The following is a 20,267-nucleotide window of genomic DNA, read 5'->3' as shown; positions in this document are numbered from 1 at the left end:
TCTGGGTATTTCAGACTGCTTTAACATTCAAAAACCAAAGAGTGTATTTCATCATATTAACAGAGTAAAATATGAAAACCCTACCAGTCACTCCATAGACACAGAAACAACATCTGACAAAATTCAACCTCATCCATAATTGAAAGGAATAAAAAAATGTTAAGTAACTAATGGAAGGAGACTTCCACCTTTCATAGGGCATCCATAAAAAACTACAACTAGCAATATAAGCAGTGGTGAGAGAACGTTTGCCCCTGAGATCAGACATAGGGTGTCCACTCTCACCATTTTTATTCATAATTGAACTGGAGGACTAGTCAGTGCAGACAAGGGAAATAAGACATGCATGCTGGCTAGAAAAAAATAAAATGACTTTATTCTCATAATACATGATGCAGTACAAGTCGTGAATATGCGTATGAAAAAATGTTGAATATTAGGCCGAGGAGTTGGTTTCTGGAGGAGTAGCATGATGATGAAGGAATGTCCCTGTTTTGCTTACCATGGTATCTTAAACATCTAGCATTGTGTCTGCTCATGGTAGACATCCATATTTATTTTGTGAGTGAGTGAATGAATAAAAGGGTTACTGTTAGCTTGGGGTAGTTGAGTCCCGGAAGGTGACATTTCACTTTAGCAGAGATTCGATTTCAATGTTTCAATTGTGGAAATGGCCAGGAGAAACTGTCTTCCTTTTAAAATTTCTTGACATGGTGAATTTTCTGTGTCTACCTGACACAGAAATTATTTCTGGGTGTAGCTGTGAGGCTGCTGTGCATGAGGGCAACATATGAATCAATGGATTTAGTAAAGTCAGTTGCTCTCCCGATTTTGGGTGGACACCATCCCATCTCCTTAGGGCCTGAATAGAACAAATGGTGGAAAAAAAGGAGAAATTAGTTCCTTTCTCCTTGCTGGCACAGCTCACCACCAACTTCGCTGATTCTCCAGCTTTCCAGCTTGTCTTTTTTTTTTTTTTTTTGTGGGGCCCTCGCCAGCGGCTGGGGAACGAACCGGTGCTGCAGAGGCTGCAGGCAGCCTTGCAGCCCAGCACTCAACCGCTGCACCACCAGAAGAGGCCCAGCAGCTTGTCTTATTTTATGTGTGTATGTGTGTGTGTGTGTGTATATGTGTTATATATATTGGCTTTATTTTTCTGGAAAACCCAACTCAAAGATTATTCATATGCTCACAGGCTAACTATCATAGCTATGATTATTCACCCAAAGGATTTTAGGTTTGCTTCACACTTATCTGTGTAACTTCCTTTTATAAGGAGCTCCCTTTCTAAGTACAAAAGAAATACATGCCTTTTTAGAGTTTAGAAAATGCTGAAAAATAAAAAAATTCCCTAAAAACCCATTGTCCCGCTGTCATTGAGCGCTTCCTTCTTCCACTTCCTGCTTTCTACTACTTTGGCACCAATAGCATAAAGCTATTGAAGCTAGAGGTTGACAGGAAAAGGAATCAGTGAGTTCTTTAGAGACAGAGGGGAACATCAACGTGGGCAGGTGGAAATGCACTGGTAAATCAGGAGATTTCACATTCCTAAGTAGGTAGGGAGAGGCAGCACTGAGGAGTCCATTGAAATCCCAAGGAAGGGAGGAGACTGGCCAGAGATAAGCAGAAGGAGGAGTCTTGAGCCATTGAATTAGACTTTTTTTTAATGTGATCCAGAAAGAATGGGATAAAGCACTAAAAAGAACCGATTTTCTCTTGAATTCTTATCTATGGTGGTGTTTTGGGGCTCTTCAGGGGTGACAGGCTTTCTCTCTACAACCTATACTCTTTTCAAGAGGATGAGCTGACTTACAAAGGACACAGATTTAACCATATTACCTCCTCAATACCACCTTTGCCTTGCCCTGAAAATTGATTTCACCTATTCCTTTCAAAAACATGAGTTTGTCTAGAATGGCTTTTCAGACCTGTCTGTTTTCACATGCACATTATGAATCTGTTTACATTTATGTTCTCTGTTGAACAGTAAGTCTGCAAGTGGACAGAATGTATTGCTGATATTTATCAGACACATGGTATTTACAGTCCTCTGGCCATCTTTTTCAAAGACTCTGCTCACAAACCACAGCCCTAAGAGTTTCTGTCACTTGCCCAAAATTTCTTCTTCCAAGATTTGACTTGTCTGTCTGGAGAGATAAAGATGGAAGTCCAGTAGTAACTGTGCAATTGGCTGCCCCACGCCTCAGAACAGATAGAGAAAACAGAAAGACTGGAGAAAATGCCAGCAAAGCACTAAAAGTCTGGCTGGTAACACATACTCACCTAAACAACTTGTTTAAAAGATCTCCCAAACACTATGAACTTAAAGACCAAACAGCCTAAAGAAAGGTCTCTCCTGGGCCTCCCTGGTGGCTCAAGGGATTAAGCACTGCACTATGAAGAAATCCGCAGCCTCTGCAGCACAAGTTCCATGCCGGGCCAGCCAGGGAGAAACCCACATGGCACAGCAGACCTCTCCTGCCTCACCCACTTCTCCTCTCAGCAGTATACTTAGGTCAGTCTGCCTGTTCTGTTCCCCACTCTGTCTCTGGTGAATCCTCTTACTCCCCGCATCTCTGGACTGTACCCCAGCTCTTGTATGCATAAATAAATCTTAAAAAAAAAAGGAGGGCCTCCCCTGTGGCGCAGCGGTTAAGCACTGGGTTGTGAAGCTGCCCGCAGCCTCTGCAGCGCCGGTTCCATCCCCGACCACTGGGTGAGAGTCCCACATGGCGCGCAGACCTCTCCTGCCGCCCGCTGCTCCCCTCAGCAGTGTACTTCGGTCCTTCTGCCTGCTCTGCTCCCTGCTCTGGCTCTGGTGAATTCTCTCACCCTCCTGCGCTTCTGACTGTACCCCAGTGCTTGTATAAATAAAATAAATAAATCTTTAAAAAAAAAAAAAAAAAGGAAAGAAAGGTCTCTCTTACCCTAAGTAATCTATCCCAAACAAAAGAGTCTTAGAAGTCAAATCTTGTTCTTTGTGCATTCAAATCTCAACAGGATGGTACACAGAAAATGTCCTCCTTTGGACCCTCAGTTCAACAGCCATTAAAGGTTCCCATAGCTGTGAGGCACTGAATTCCAAACGCAACATGTCCCAAGTGTTGCTAAACTCACCCGCATCCCCTGCCTCCCTTTCCCAGCCCAGCCAGAGACTTCAGCCTTTCTTAGTCAAGTCCATTTCCCTAACTCACAGAAGGAAGGTTGTTGGGTATGAAGTGGTCAGGGGGTGGGTGTTAGGGAAGTATCTATCTGGCTTTGTGGGCCCATTTCAAAGTTTGGCCACTGTTTACAGAAAGCAGTAGAGGTAGGGCAGGCACAGCAAACCCCTTCTACCTTACCCCATATCTGCAACACAAGTTAAGAAGTGCTCTCTGGTGGCACAAGGGGTTAAGCATCAGCGCTATGAAGCAATCCACAGCTACTGCAGCAAGAGTTTGAAACCCCAGGCTAGGGAGGTGACCCACATGGCGCAGCAGACCTCTCCTGTCTATCTGCCGCTTTCCTCAGCAGTGTATTTCAGTCAATCTGCCTGTTCTGCTCCCCACTCTGTCTCTGGTGAATCCCCTCACACACCGTCCCTCCCCCTGCACTTCTGGCCTACACCCCAGCTCTTGTATGCATAAATAAATACATCTTAAAAAAAAAAAGTGCTCTATCACGGGGGACTGAGGTGATGGTGCATGGGTGCACTGGTGAAGGAAACTCTATGGGGACTCCACCTGAGGGGGTGAGGGGAAACAAATATTGTTTAAAAATGAACAATGACGTAAAAAAATTTAAAAATTAATATTAAAAAAATAAATATCAATTAATTTTTTAAAAAGTGCTCTGGGCAGGGCCAGGGAGGCTTGTCTGCAACGAGGGGGCCCCGGGGAGCGTTTCAGCACAGGGACCAGCACAAAGCAGGAAATTGACAGGTGAGATAGGTGATATACCGATGAAAGGAAGAGATGTCTGAACATCAACTAGATGCTAAATGGGCCTGTTAACCTGGAGGGATTTTACATGAGAGCAAGGGCCAAGCTATGTCAATCCCTGGGTGTGTTCAGCTTAGGACAAAACTTGCGGTGTGCCCTAGTAGGGGGTTGGAAACACGGGTGTGGGGTCTTGGACAGTATTTGGAAATCCAGAAAAGCCAAGGGATAGATTGGTCTACTAAGAACTGCATTTTCTAATGCTGTGTTGATGGTCCTCTGCATGATGACACTGAAGCAAAATGGGTTTAAGGCATCTAATGGTAGTTCAGTTGACAGGTAATGATAAGAAACACATGATGGGTGGACCTGAAAAGAGTATTTGGAAACTGTATTGTTTGTTTCTTCAACAATTAAGAGGACATTTTTATCATCTTAAAGAAACAAGCACGCTCTCGATCCACTCTGTAGGTTATTCCTGGTAGCCTTCACAGCCAAGTTTCTCAAAAACATCTGCCGCCTTTTCTCTTTTGAGTACACATCAGTTAGTTTTTGCCCTCATCACTCCCGCCAACGTTCCTGGTGATGTCCAGATGCTCTGACACACATCGTGCTGACCTTTACCACCTTCAGCACTGGACAGGCCCAAAAGCTTCCTGGAGTTTTGTCTGCCTCTTCTTACTCCTACTTCTAGGTCCTCACACAGGCTGTTCCCAGTCTCATTTCTTATCCCTTTCAGCTCCTCCCACCACTAGCTGTACACTAATCACCTCCTCTCCTCAGCCAGCTCTCCAGATCCGCAAGTGTTTGCTCAACAGCCTCCTAGACATCTTCATTTATTTGCCCTAGGGGCACTCACTGCACAGGTCCCAGAAGGAAATCACCTGGCCTTGGGCACACCAGTTAACTGAATTAAGCCTCACGTCAACTATAAAACTACTAATAAGCACCTCACACAGACGCTTGTTATGGAGATTAAATGAAGTAACACAGAAGCAAGTCGGTTAGCTTCTGACATGTTGCAAAGGACCTGCAAGTGTTAACCATCATTTTGCCTTCATCCAAATCCATTCCTCCCTCCCCATATATTCCTGAAATGCACATATAACCCACCACCCATGCCAGAACCTTGGGTACCCTTGACACCTTGCTCTTCCTTATGCTCACACTAGTTGTCCCAGCCCCTCCATCCCACCTCCTCAATATCTGATGACCTCTCTCCTCTTCACCATCACCTTTAGTCCTCAGCATCCTCTGGAATTCTGACCATTGTTTTTGTGGCCAGGCCACGTTCTAGCCACTCTACACCTATCTCTCTCGGAAGAAAGCATTGCATGACAACACCCTCTTCTTATCTTTCAATGGCTCCCTACTGCCTTGGAGAAAACATCCAAACTCCAGAGAAGGACGTGGGCTCAGGACCTAGTCTCAGTCAATTCCTCTCAGTCACCTCCCTTCCTAAGGGCCAGCTGGTCCTCCTTCAGGGAGGTGATGCCACAGTATTCATCAGTCCCAGGCAGGCAATGCAACCGCTGCTGCTGCTTCCAGATGTAGTTCGGTGCCACTTCCTCTGAGAAGCCTTCCTGGACTTCTGGTCGGATGAGCATTTCTTCTTTGTTCCCCAGGGTCTCTGCCCTAAGACTTAATTCTGCTTTAGTTATCTTCTCCTCTGCCTGTTCTTCCCACTGCACTGACTTGTCTGTGGGCAGAGAAATTCCCTATTATTTCCACATCCTCAGAACTCAGTACAGTAGCCGGCAGACGGCAGGCACCCCAGGGGAACAATCAGGGCAAAGCGTTTACACCAAAAAAGCAGCAGCGTGCTCTGGGACTCGACGTCCGAGTCTGGCAAGGGGCTCCTCCAGGCCGGCGCGGCGAGGCAGCGCCCGCACGTCCTTCCCGGCCCCTCAGGCAGCGCACGGTGAACCGGCGCGATTAGAAGTTGCACCGGCGGAGGCTGCACCGGCGGCGGCTGCGGCGGCCCCTGCAAAAGCGCGGCCGGCGGGCTGAGGTCAACCCCGCGCCCTTTGTTCCCGGCGGCGGCCGGGGAGCAGGGCCTGCTGGGGCAGAGAAGGGCGCCCAGGGCGCCCCGCCGGCGCCGCGTCTGGAGGAGGCGCGCGCGGGCGCGGGCCCGCTCGGGGCCAACCTCCGCCGCCTGGGCCCCGCGCTCTCCGGCGCCCCCGGCCGGGCCCAGCCGCCGAGCCAGGCCGCGTCCCGGGCCGGCGGCCGCCGCGGGCGGGAAAGCTGCGGCGTCACCACCAGTCGCCGGGCGCGCGGGGCGGCGCGGGGGCGGGGCCGGCGCGGGGGGCGGGGCCGGCGCGGGCGGGGCGGGCGCCGGGCACAGGAAGCGCTGGGAGGCCCGAGCCGTCCCAGGGTGCCCCGCGCGGCGTGGACTCGGGCCGCTGCCGCCATCCCGCTGGCGAGAGGGAGCGAGAGGCCCGCCCGCTCGCCGGCCGGGCCAGTGTGGGCCGGAGCGTGAGGCGCGGGGCCGTGCCAGCGAGACGCAGAGCGCAGCCGCCGCCGCGAACGGACATGTTGGAGCCCAGCGCCGGCGCCGCCGCCTCTCTTTCCTCACCCTCCGCGCGGGACTGAGCGGGGCCCGCCGCCGCCGCCCGCCGCCCGCCTCGGCCGCCGCCGCTTCCTGCCCGGCCCGGCCCGGCCCGCCGCCCGCCCGCCGCCCCCGCCCTCCAGGCCGCGGCTCCCGGCCCGCCCGCCGCGGCGCGAGTCTATGCCCGGCGGGCCCGCCGCCGCCGCCGCGCGAACATGGACGCCGTCAACGCCTTCAACCAGGAGGTGAGGGCTGCGCGGGGCGCGTCTCCCGCCGGTGTGGAGCCCGCGCCGGGGGGACGCTTCCTGCCGGCTCCGGCGCGGGGCCTGCGCGGCGCGGCCTGTGGCCCCCGAGGTCGCGGCGGCCCCCCCGGGCGGCGACCCGGGGCGCCCCCCGCCCCCCGCCGGCCTCCCCCCCCGCCGCGCGCCGCCAACTTCGCCCGGTTCCAGGGCCCGGCGCTCGCGCCCGCCGCGCCGGCCCCGTTATTGGCTTCGCGGGGCTGGGAAAGGGGCGCGGGGGGCGGCGCGCGGGGGGCGGCGGGGGCGTCTGCGGGGCGCGGGGCCGCGCGGCTCTCCTGTTGCTCGGGCCGCCGCGCCGGGACCCCGCGCCGGGTCGGCCGGAGTCGGGGAGGGCGCCCCGGAGACGGGGCGGCTCCTTATCTCGAGCCGTGAACTTAACCCGCTTTGGGGGTCGGCGGCCCCAACGTGACACCCAAAATGTTGAACGGGCGAGAACTCGGCCCCGCCCGAGCCCGCTGGAAAGCGGCTTCGGCCGCCAGCCCCCCAGCCCGCACCCCGCCCGCCCGCCCGCCCGCCGGCCGCGGCCCCGGCTCCCTTCTACGGGGATATTTACATGTGAAAACCTCCCAAAACTGGGAACAAAGCTGCCTGCCGCCCTCGAGCGCTCTGGTTTCCTCGCAGGTCTTCCCGGGAGCGTTTAGGGAGAGCCCAGTCCGCACCGATTACCAAAATAGATTGGAGGGGGCTTGACCGCTGGTGGCTTGAAGGCAGCGACAGGACGGGGACTCGTGTCCTGTCGGCTCGAATGACCTTTTTCAAATGCTGAAGATCAGCTCAACCCTTAAAAAGCCATGTGGTACCTCAGAGTATCTTGATACTGTGGTCCAAAACTTGATGCATCTCACCCTGAGAGTTTGTAGTTTGCTTGGAACAGGCGCTGTAAATTTCCACTTGCAGAGTCGTAATGTGGGACCCTCCAGGAACTGCAGTGAGGACCGTGTATTGACAAATTATCCTAGAAATGGTTTGTCCTCAACTGGGGGGCACGTTAAGTGTCTTGACTATAGCAGTTACAGCTGATGTTGCAAAGTGGCACCTGAAGTTCAGTAGTGATTTTTTACAAATCATGAAATACTTCCTGATTTTTGATGCTAGAGAGTATGTGATAATGTGCCACAGGTTTCGGGATTGGGACTTGACTTTGCTTCCTAAAGTCAGAGTTAACTGGAATGTTGACTCCACGAAGGAAGGGAATTTCTGTTCTTTCCTCCTTCCCCTTCCATAGCAGGTGCTTCGCACATACTTGCTGAGTGATTGAGAATTTATACAAATGGTACAGCCATTTTTTTAAAAAATTTAAGCTTTTTTCTCTTCCAGATTTAAAAAAAAAAAACTTCATCTGATATTTTTAATGGCATTTTTTAGTGAATGAAGAGAATTTGTGGCATATTCTTAAGATCAGGATTATTTAATCCTGACATAGGCATTATGGAAGTTGATACTCAACACTTAGTTTCTTAATTCTGGAAAATGTGATCAGTAGTTTCTACTTTGAAAAGCCAAAAGTAGGAATGATAATTAACTCTTAGAAAGAAGGAAATGGAATTAAGGAGGTACTTTAACCTTAAATGTATAAAATGAGAATTTTCTTACTATTGCTCATTTTTCTCCTTTAAATTATTTTTATTTCTAGTCCCGGTCTTATGAATTACAAATCACATTATAATAGGTGTACATTGCCATTTCCAACTTTCTTCTGCAAAAGCAGCCAGGCCTTTAAAGTCTGACTTTGAAATTTATTTTCTTGTGCCTGCTAGGTTTATAGTGATTTTCTCATTTATTTCTCCCCATTCCTGAAGTAATATTGGTCAGTTCCCTGTAACCTTGACTATCCCAAATCTTACCCTCTTTTTACAAACTGAGTTCTACAGAACTGTGTCCTGAATGCTGTGGGACTGCTGAGGACCTCTGATCCCTAAGAGCCTAGTCTAATAGAGCACACAATACTTAGGCAAATAATTTGTGACAAAACAGCTTGCTTGGGGGCCCTGATAGAGTAAGGTGGGATGGTCATGGGGGATCAGTGCAGACTTAGAAAGGGAAGAAGATACCAGTTTGAGGATGTCAGAAGGCGTAGGAAAGAGCAATTAAAGGGCAGCAGTACTGACAAGTAAATGAGCTCTGCAGGGAACTGGAAAACACTGATGGATAAGTTAGGGTCTGACAAGTTCCTTTGTCTAGTGTTTGACTTCCATTTTTAGGGTGTTGACAAACAGGAGGTTTTGAATAGTGTGCTGAAATCATTGTTTGACCTGTATGTATTGTAGGAGACAGGAATTTGGGGAAGATGGGCAGGCGGGCGGGGAACTGAGATGGAAAAGACATCGTCTGAACGCGGTGGGCACGAGGAGAAGGGGAAGAATGTGGGCCCGTTGGTCCATGAACATAGACATCTGATGGGGTTCTGAGCACTTTCTGTCCTCACATTCTGTGTGCGGGGTGGGGCGGGGGGATTGCAATGCCATTAACACGAGTCAAGCAGTCATCAAAAGCATAGAAGAAAATATGACTGGTTTTTGAACAGGCTGAATTTTGTCTTGGAAGTTTTGCACAAGCAGTTAGGGATGCAGGACGTTCAAACTTGGAGGCAACCAACCGGAGAGAGGAGGCACTATCTGGAAGTCACCCTCAGAAATATCCTGGAGAACATTGGGGAAAAAATTAATATTTAATCAGCATCTTTGGCATGTCAGGCACTTCATATATATCTAAATTAATATTCCTACAACCTTGCATAGACATCCATTTATAGGTGAAGAAGCTGGTATTTTCAAAGAACTTGAATAATTACTCACCTTAGGACACACTGCTAGCTGATGGCAGAACTGAAATACTAATGCAGCTCTCCCCATCTTAATTACTGTCTAAAGATGTGTTTGTATTACAGCAAGGGAGTAGTCCCAGATTAGGAATTAAGGGTGAAAGTCACTAAAACTTTGATGTAATGGAATGTGAAGTTTAGAGTTGGATGGTAATGATGGGGGACATAGGAAGTAAGGTAGCAAATGTCAAGTCTTTTTTAGAGGTTTGGTTATGAGGGGATCAAGGGAAAAGTTGCTTCAAGAATGAAGGGAAGAAAGCAGTTTAGGGACTGGTGCTAGATTTTTCCTGTGCTGACTGTGTATCCAAGGTTTTGGCCCTAGTAAGTGGTGTTCCAGCCCTACTGGCTGTTGGATGGGACTAGAAGCTTGAGCATATTGGGAAAGAGGAAGTAGAGAAAAGCATAGTTTAAAGAAACAAGGTAGGTGGGTTAATGTAGAGCAAAATTGTGGACAAGAGGAAGGAACAAATAAGCCTAGGTAAAAGAGGTCAGTTTAAGATAAGAAAATTAACCAGAGTACTTCTGTGGCAAGACAATGTGTTCAGTGTTGTGAAAGATGAAAGATAAGTAAAAAATAATCAATTATCAAGGACAGCCAACTCTTAATTGTGACCTGCTGTTTATACGCGCCTTAAGGTGAAGAGGTTGGTAAGTGTTGAATGAATAGTTTATATAGATTGGATTTTTTTTTTTTGTTCCACTGACTGGATTTTTAGCCTTTAATCAGTTTTCTCTAACTCTTACAGCATCTGTGATTTTATTTTAGGACATTTAATTAAAGTACCAAAAAAAGTGCAGAGAAAATATAACAAGAATTGACAGTTGATAATATTTTAAGGGTTTTAATGAAAGTATTACAAAGTTCTTACTGCCATCTCCTGTCCCCTCATCTCCCTCCCCCATTAGTCAGGATCAAATAACGAATTTAATATCAATCACTGTGGCCCATAAACAATATATAATCTGTATTTTGATGGCCCTGAGGGGCAAATAGTATATACTCTGCAATGTCAAACATTAATACTATATATTTTTTTTTCCTAACTGCTGTGTAGTGTGCCATCATTTGATTAAACCATATTTATCTGAATTCCTAGTTGATAAAACATTTACGTTTCTCATTTTTTGCTGTTAAAAGCTGCAGTGAACTTTCATCAACCATGTGTCTGTATGTCTAAGAGTATATGTGGGACAGCTGTTACCAGACTTTTCAGATTTTTGACTCCTTTAAATTCTTAAAAGTTAATGACCACAGAAAGCTTTTCTATGTGTGGGCTATGTTTATTGACATTCACCATATTAGAAATTTAAAATGAGGAATGCATTTATTAGAAATAACAGTAAACCTGTTGCATGTTAACATAGATAACATTTTAATGAAGAATTATTGACCAAAAAAATTAGTGAGAAGAGTGACATTATTTTCCATTTTTTGCAAATCTTGTTAAAATTTGATTTTATAAAACCTGGATTCTCAAATTGGCTTCATTCAGTCTCAAAATTACACACATTGGGTAGCCTCTGGAAGACTCTACTGTACACTTGTTAGATACACACACATCCTCCCACCCCGCCCCCCCACCCCCGGGATCCTGCTATTACTTTCTGGGAACCACAGCGCTGAGGTAGTATGCATGTAATGCTACTTTGAAATGCAAAAAGAAAATGATTACTTTTATATTCATTTTATCTTAAAATCAGACAGAAATTAAGCTTTATGACTACTTAGTATTGGAATTGACATTGGCAACTTACCCAGTTGGGCTGTCAGTCTTACCCTGAAGGAAGAGTTGAGTTCCCTATCTTAGCTGGGGGGCTTGCTCTCTAGCTCTTCCCACTGGAAATTGTTTTTTGTTTTGTTTTGTTTTGTTTTTTCCCAAAGATTTATTTATTTTTTATTTATTTATACAAGCACTGGGTACAGTCAGAAGCGCGGGAGGGTGCGAGAATTCACCAGAGCGGGGAGCAGAGCAGGCAGAAGGACCGAAGTACACTGCTGAGGGGAGCAGCGGGCGGCAGGAGAGGTCTGCCGCCATGTGGGACCCTCCTCTGGTGGCCGGGGATCGAACCGGCGCCGCTGAGGCTGCGGGCAGCTTTGCAACCCAGCGCTCAACTGCTGCACCACCTGGGAGGCCCCCCACTGGAAATTGTTATGGCTGTGATACATTTTTTTCCTTTTGATAACAGTGTTAATCTTTTGTTTTTGATCTTTTATTTGAAAAATCTATTTAGAAAAGTAGAGAAAGTTGAAATAGTTGACAGAGTTGAAAGATGTACAGAGACCAGTGGTTGAAGTAAAATTGGATGTTTCTCTTGTCTCATTTGACCATGTTATGCTTTCATCACAGGAGTTTTGGATATTAAAAGTCATAGTTACTCCTCTGCTCTCTCTTGATTCTCAGAGAATCGCTTGTCTCCAACAATAAGGTCTGACTTTATGTTGATTGGAATAAAGCTGGCTCTTTAGAAGTTTGTCTGGCAACATTTGCCACTGATGTTCTTGTTGAACATATCCCCCTCCCTAGCCTATCATTTTGTATTTTGTTTCAGAAAAAATTACTTGGACACATGATAAGGACATGATATGGAGGAAAATTGGCTTATAAATCTCGTGAAACAATGCAGGAGATAGAACTACCTAATAGAAAGTTGACAAAGTGGTAGTTAGTGTGTGTGTTTTGGGGGATGAGGGAGTGGTTTGTTTTTACAAATACAAATTTTGCGTATACAAATTGTATGTGGTTCTCTTATGCCGTGGATCAATGGATCACAAGTGAAATTAAGCATTCCAGGTAACTTTTCTGTAGATTTCTGTGCAGATTCAAAGCTCACTTTAAATATGCCTTGAGGGCCTCCCCGGTGGCCCCGCTGGTTGAGCACAGCGCTGTGAAGCTGTCTGCAGCCACTGCAGTGCCGGTTTGATTCCTGGCCGCCCAGGGAGTTACCCACATGGCGGGGCAGACCTCTCCTGTCTCGCCCACCGCTCCCCTCAGCAGTGTATGTCATCAGTCTGGCTGTTTCGTTCCCTGCTCTGGCTCTGGTGAATCCTCTCACTCTCCTGCATATCTGGCCTGTACCCCAGTTCTTGTATAAATAAATAAATCTTTTTTAAAACAAACAAACAAATAAATATACCTTGATAATATGGTAGGAAAAAAGTTGTTACATAAGTGATGTATCCTTTAGTGTGATTCATAACATTTCTTGACATAATGTGCGGAATTTTTTTTTTTTTTTTTACTATAGAGCACTAGCGTAAAACTTAAATGATCTAAAAACAATGTTTTATCAGGTTTATAGAATAAGCAGTTAACCTTTTTATTAACAGTTCAAATTTTGGTTAATATTGATTGTTTCATTTGGACCATAGAAAAGGTAGAGTTGGAAATAAATTCGCATTAGGAATTAGACTGTACCCAAATCTTTTGAGAACTTAGGCTAGGGAACATGTCTATAATCAATGCTAGTAAATGGAATTAATCGTGTCCTGGCATGATTTTTTTTTTTCTTTGAGAAAAAGATTTTACAACTAATATAACTTATTGGTCACCTTCATCCTTTTCAATATCTGCGTGAATTATTGATTACATTTTACGGCTTTTTATAGTTAGAGCTCTTTGCTGGTGTTTGTGAAGATAAATATATGGAAACCTTGATATTTCTTTGAAATACTACATATGAGTAGTGAATTCAGCAAGAAATCCTATGTAACCGTAGTGGAGTTAAAAATCAAAAGCCAACATTTTGACAGAGAAAAATAAAGGGATAGCAAGAGCTCAGTGAAAAGTGGAGGGCCATCTCATGTTAAAATTTGTGTTTGGATAACTGGTGACTTTTTGGTATAAATCCATGTGGGTGAGTAATCCCAGTAGAAAGAGACCATGGAGCAATGGTGTACCTGACATATTTGACATCTAGGACAGGCATACCCTACTTGTACAAAAAAAAATATTTTCGGAAATAATCATGAAATCAAGAGAGAAACTCAAACTTCATGCAAGTTACAAATATTACAATGAAAAAAGATAGTTAACTAATATTTTTAAATTGCTTTAGTACCTTTTATTTACCCGCCCCCCCTGAAAAAAAAAAAGCTAATGTATGTGTTGATCTGTCATAATAAACTCCAGTTTCTAGTTAAGACTTTTGCCTATTCGTTAATGCTTGCTAAAGTTGATCTTCACGTTTTGTGTTCAGTGAACACTTACAGCCACATTTACCAAATTTATCTTCATGGCTATTTCATTAAAGAACATTTTTTCCACTTTATTTTAAATTACAAAAGGCGATACGCTAAATAGTAGATACACTAATAAGTCATAAACATTAAGATTACTTCTTACTTTTTTAGGAAAAGTCCACTTCTAGTAATCCCCATACTATCAAAATTGATTCTAATTTAGATATCTCCTCAGTCATAAATTTTTACTGAAATGTTATCACCAAAAAATTTATTAACAGTTTCTGTTATGTTTGGTAAGCATTTCTTCAGTTACGTGTAAATATAAACTGCCTTACCTTTTATTTTGTAGTAATGACATCCTGCATTGTTTTTGTTCGTGAATCCCCAGTTTTTATGTTCACTGTGTCTTTATTTTGGCTGATTCGGGCTGTTTGCGAATAGCTACAGTGCAGGAGGGGAACATCAGGAAAGAAGAATTGTACACAGTTCTCATATTTTGAAAGAACTGTTTGAACACAGGAATTGATCTTGTCACCATGGTATTGGGGAGAAGAACCTGAGGAGGGTGTAGCCTTTCCTGGACATCTGTGGAGAAACGCTCCTACAATTGTGTCGAATCAGCAGGTTTTGGGCACAGACCACACAACCGGAGAGTTTCCTAATGTACTTCCATTTAGAATGGTGACCTTATTAGAGGATGCTTATAAACAATGTACAGATTTGATTCTTGTATATTGTTAAAACACAACAGTAAGTAGCCACAACAATGAAAACTTGAGTCTCGGTCAACGAAATATTTTTTAAGGGAAAGAATATTTTATCCTTAGTATTTTTTAGACTTGCCAGTGCATGGTGATAACAGTTATTGACAGTGATAACTGTCAATTATGTTTTTGTATTCAGTCTTTAGAGAGAATTCAGTCACTGCCTGCTCCTGGGAAGCCTGGTTTCCCCGCTCTAGGTACGCCGTTACCAGAAAGGACAACAGCTGACCGCCACTGCTGTCTGTACACCTGTCGCCGCGGTGTCCTGTGTTCCTTATGCACTTCACCATAAAGTATCCTGCTTTATGTCTTCATTTTAACTTTGTGGGACCTGCATTTTAGCTGAAGTGAAATCAATACCATGCTGAAAGGAAACCTGTAATATGGAAATTTACTGTGATGTGTATGTTAATCCTTTAGGAAACAGATAAAATGTTCTTTAAATTTTAATGGTCATATATCAGTTCACCTTAAGCCATGCTGAATGATGGATCGCTTTAGAAAGAACATTCAAGTTTGGAATTCAGGTGATACGTTCAAATCTTTATAAAGATCTTTCCCCACTGTTTAGTAAGTGTAAAAAACATGTTTTATACAGTTTGGTTTTTAAAATGTGTGTGTGTGTGTGTGTATATATATATATATATATATATATATATATATATATATGCAATGTCCAAAATAGGCAAATCCGTCGAGACAGATTATTGGTTGTGGAGGGATGGGAATGACTACAAATGGGTATGGGATTTCTTTCTGGAGTGATGGAAGTACTCTAGAATTAAGCAGTGTTGATGGTTGCGCAATTTTGAACATAGTAAAACCCACAGAACTGTATACTTTAAAGGGGTAAATTTTATGGTATATGGTTTAAATTCTCTTTAAAGACAAGTACAAAACCATTAGGTTTTAGCATACCGGTTTCATTTTTTGTTGCTTGATCTAATTTTCTACCAAAATGACAAATTACCTAGTAGTTACTGGGTGGCTCTGTAAATTACTTTGTCAATCCTAGATTCATGTAAAAGCTATCTTTAGTTTTTATGTGTTATTTTAGGAAATAATCCTTTGAGGATAGTTCAGGAAAAGGACAGGAAAGGAATTCTGCATTTGCTCATTCAATACCAATCAACTGGGTTAGTTGTTTGTATGTGTGTAGGCCAACTTGCCTGCCTGCCCGCCTGCCTGCCTTTGTGTTCTTTTCCATTTTAAAAGTGACTGGAGAGGCGATGTGACTTGTCTGAGGTCACACAGTAGAAATGACAGTCTGAGATTTTACTTAGTCCTGTAAGAGCCTGTCAGAGCCCCACTTGGCTGCTCTAAAGTTTTTTTTAGCCGCTACTCTTGTTTGTGAGGGAAAAGGACTCACTGAGCAACCTTTAACCGTTAGTAGTACGTGCACAGTCAAAATAGAATATGCTTTTGGAAGGGGTTTATGACATCCCAGTTTGTAAGTAATCCACAGTAATGCAGTAGATACAATTAATGTTTAAATTTTAAGATGCTTTTATGCATTGTACTTTTTACTAAAATACCGTAATTGGGAATTTTATAAGTGCTCACATTTTTATTTTAATCCCATGCTTGTGCATAGGTCCAATAATCACAACCTTTGTGGAAATAATTGAGTATAAATAAAATGTATAAAGTACGGAATAATTTTATTTTCCTTCTAATCAAATGTTTTTATATCCTGGAACCGATTTTTATTTAGAATTATAGTGTAGTAGAGGAGATACTGAATTCACAAAAATGTTTTATAGCCAACTCTGCAGGGGACAGTTTGCTAGTGATGTACCTTAAAAATGATTTTGAGGTCTGGCATCTGTGCTAGTTAACTAGAGCAGTGGTGTGGATAAAACATTTGGATTTTCCGAAAATCACCTCTTGGCCTGTTTCCTGAGCAAGTGAAAAGGAGCAAATGGAAAATTGATAAACATTTGTGTTTCAAAGGATTTCACCCAGTGGAAAGTAAATGGAATTTACATGGAAATAAATTACAAAACAGTGATTTCCCAGCTTTGGATTTTATATCCATAGAACTTCAGTTATTACAAGGATTTAAAGGATTTAAATGTAAGGATTTAAAGAAACAATTTTTTACTAAAAATTTGTTTCAATAACTAGAAAGTTTTACTAAAGATTTATAAGCCAATGATTTAAACATAATTACTTCAAAGATAAGATTTACTCCATGGACACATTGTAGCTAATGACAATTCTATATATGTATGGCATTTGTAATCAAAAGTTGGAGAAATGCATTTTTTAGTCTCAAGTAGATATACTAAGGTTTTTAAGTTAAGAATTTAATTTTTTATTTTAAAATTCATGCAAGTTAGGAAAATTTAAATTAGAAAATAAGCACACTAAATACCATTAACATTTTTTAGGGTGTCTCAGTCTTCCCCCACCCCCATTATTTTATAATCAATCTTTATAATTTTCTGATCTTAAAACATTAGTTATGGGAAAAATATTTTAAGATTTATTTATGCATACAAGAACTGGGGTACAGGCCAGAGGTGTGGGGGCTGAGAGGACTCACCAGAGACAGAGCAGGGAACAGAACAGGCAAAATGACTGAAATACACTGCTGAGGGGAGCAGAGGGCAAGTCAGGAGAGGTCTGCTGTGCCAGTGACACAGGATAGCTTCATAGGTTGTGTCTTAACCCCTTGCACCACTAGGGAGGCCCATTATGGAAAATTTGAGAGCAATTGATTATTGTCTTAGATAAACTTACATAAATGGAATTTGTTTAAAAGATTTGGACCTTTTTGGTTCTTGGATAGCTATAGTTTTATATTTTACCTCTGAAATTAAAAACTTACCCATCAAATCTCATCAGGAGAGTGCCCTCTTTGCTTGTCTACACTCATGCCAATTATGTAAATGAATGATTGTTGTAATTTGTACTTTGAGTATTTGGTAAGGTTGAACATTTTTTCTCAGTTCATCAGTTGGCTATTAGGGTTTCTTTTGTTAATTGAGTTACTTTCCTCTGTACGTTTTTTCAGTTTCACTGTGTCTAACTGTTTGTGTTGTATTAACCCATACATAGTGTTCTTGGAGGCAGAATGGCGTACTGATACTCCTTTAACTTGTGGCTAGCTTGTCCGCCCTCCCCCACTCCCCATTAGATTAAATTGTCCAAAATTAAGACTGTATTAACTCAGACAAAGCTTGGCTAAATTATGTTAAAGACATAAAATGAAATGCCAGTTAAGGAAACTGTAAACTATCCTTTACCTGTTTTATCAATAAGTATTTTATGGAGTTGTCTTTGGGCTGTAATTAGATGGACAAAGCATCTTTGTGGGAAAGATTATTTAAGAGTAATTTTTTCCTAATTATTTTTTGTTAAGAAATTTTAACTTTACTTTTTTGTGCTAAGTGTTTATGTTATTAATAAACATTGAAGTTATGTTGGATTTGATGCTTAATTCAGTTGAGGCCAATGTGTCTGTTATAATGAATCAAATGAGAGGCCTCCCTGCTGGCCTAGGGGTTAAGTCTCAGCAGTTACCACTGCCAAGGGCCTGAGTTCGATCCCTGGCAAGGGAGCTAACCCATATGGTGCAGCAGACCTCGTTTTTTCACCTGCTGCTCTCTTTAGCAGTGAATTTCAATGGATCTGCCTGTTCTGCTCCCTACTCTGTCTTGGTGAATTCTCTCACCCCACCCCCAAACCTCCAGCCTGTACCCTAGTTTTTCTACACAAAAATAAAATCTTTTTTAAAAAATGGTCAAATGAATAGAGGAAGGAAGTCTACAGCATTAAAATTCTTTGTTAATCTGCTCTCAGGAGAAAGATTTGAGTAACAAACTGTCGCTGTGAATGTATGTACTACTTTTTGTAAATATTACATATTTTTTTCTTTAAACTTTGTAATAGATACTAAGAATAGGAGCTTATGGCACATTTTCTCATTCTGCAGGTCATAATAGCAAAGGAGGGGATATTGTATATAATCAGTATAATTCAATTATAAAACAAAACTAAAAATCCTAAAGTATAGGGAAGAAAGGTAGGGGTAAGTATCGCATTGAAAGATTGTGAAAGGAAATTTGTTTTAGAGATACAAAGATGAAAAATTCCTTAGGCTGATGTGTAACCCGATTCTTTTCATTATCTTGACAGCTCAATTTTAAGAAGTAGGAAAAGGCATATTCTAGAAATTGTAGCCTTAGTGGCAATAACTTTGCTCTCTGCCATACTGTTAGACGGTTTCATGAATCTGTAAAAATTTTTGCTCACTGGGAGCCAGAAGAGATCTGCTAGCATTTTATTACAGGCTAAAAATTAAACTTTGTGAAGTGTTTTGTCTGGTGAGGACTATATGTCAAGTGATTCAGAAGGATGTTTGACATGATTTCATCATGGGTAAATTAGAAAAATACAGGCAGGATGAGAGTATTCATTGAATTTTAGCTGACTGATGGTGTCCAAAGAGTATCAGATATTGTCATCCTACAAGTAGGACCTGTTCTTTTTAATTTTTTAAAAAACCATTAAGTTTGGAGGAAAGTTCATAAAATATACAAGCTGATTGGAATAATTGCTACATCAAATAGCAGAAAAATGATTTCCAGACTACCTAAGTACATTAAAATAACTGTCAGAAACCAACATGAAGTCAACATGAAGAATTCATTTCTATAGAAATTTCAATGAAAATACTTTGAGGGTTTCAGTTGATTGTGGATATGAGAACGAATTATGTATTTTAAAAAATAAGTAATGCTCCTTTCCTCCAAGAACTCCACATTTTTTAAAGATTTATTTTTATTTATGCGTAGAAAAACTGGGGTATAGGCCAGGGGTGCGGGGGGTGAGGGGACTCACCAGAGACAGAGTGGGGAGCAGAATAGGCGGATCTACTGAAATACACTGCTGAGGGGAGCAGCGGGTGAGACAGGAGAGGCCTGCTGGGCCATGTGGGTCCGCTCCCCAGCTGGGGATCAAACTCATGCTGCAGTGGCTGGTGATGGCCTGATAGCGCTGACTTTAACTTGTGCTGCCCAGGGAGGCCCAAGACCTCCACATTGTGAATCCAAGAACCTATGACCGGGCCTCCCTGGTGGCGCAGCGGTTGAACGCTGGGTTGCGAAGCTGCCCGCAGCCTCTGCAGCGCCAGTTCGATCCCCGGCTGCAGGGCTAGGGTCCCACATGGCGCACATACCTCGCCTGCCGCCCGCTGCTCCCCTCAGCAGTGTATTTCGTCTGTCTGCCTGTTCTGCTCCCTTGCTCTGGCTCTGGTGAATTCTCTCACGCTTCTGACTGTACCCAGTGCTTGTGTAAATAAATAAATAAATCTTTAAAAAAAAAAAAAAGAACCTATGACTATTACCTTACGTGGCAAAGAGACTTAATGAAGTCATGCTAGTTGAGATTGGTTGACTACCCAGCATTATCCAGATGAGCCCCTTGGATACCGAAGAATCCTTATACAAATAGCAGCCAGAAAAAAAAATGATGTGACATAGGTCACAGAGGAGAAAAGATACTACACTGCTAGCTTTGCAAGTGGAGAAAAAGACCAGGAGTCAAAGTGGGGGTGTAGGCACCCAGTAGAGGCTGGAAAAGGCTAGAGCATCCAGAAGTAATATTCTGCCTACACCTTTTTTACTTTCGACTAGTGAGATTCTGACCTCAAAAACTATAATAAATTTATATTGTTTAAAGCTACTAATTTTATGGTAAGATGTTACTGCAGAAATAGGAAACTAAGA

At 43.3% G+C, this 20,267-nt stretch overlaps 1 protein-coding gene across 1 annotated transcript in view; it reads left to right on the top strand.

The window, feature by feature from the left end:
- Positions 1-6,680: 6,680 nt before the first annotated feature.
- The window catches only part of SCAF4 (SR-related CTD associated factor 4), a gene marked incomplete at both ends in the record, with an annotated part of 52,660 nt that continues 39,073 nt past the window's right edge, over positions 6,681-20,267 (top strand). Inside the window, one exon of the mRNA XM_084231936.1 lies at positions 6,681-6,710. Coding sequence (XP_084088062.1) covers positions 6,681-6,710 — 30 coding nt within the window. The remainder of the gene's footprint in view (positions 6,711-20,267) is intronic.

This window comes from Talpa europaea (assembly GCF_964194135.1).
Source record: "Talpa europaea genome assembly, chromosome: 4".
Classification (NCBI taxonomy): domain Eukaryota; kingdom Metazoa; phylum Chordata; class Mammalia; order Eulipotyphla; family Talpidae; genus Talpa; species Talpa europaea.
The sequence above is the reverse complement of the archived record's forward strand: the minus strand, read 5'-3'. Positions and strand labels throughout refer to the sequence as shown.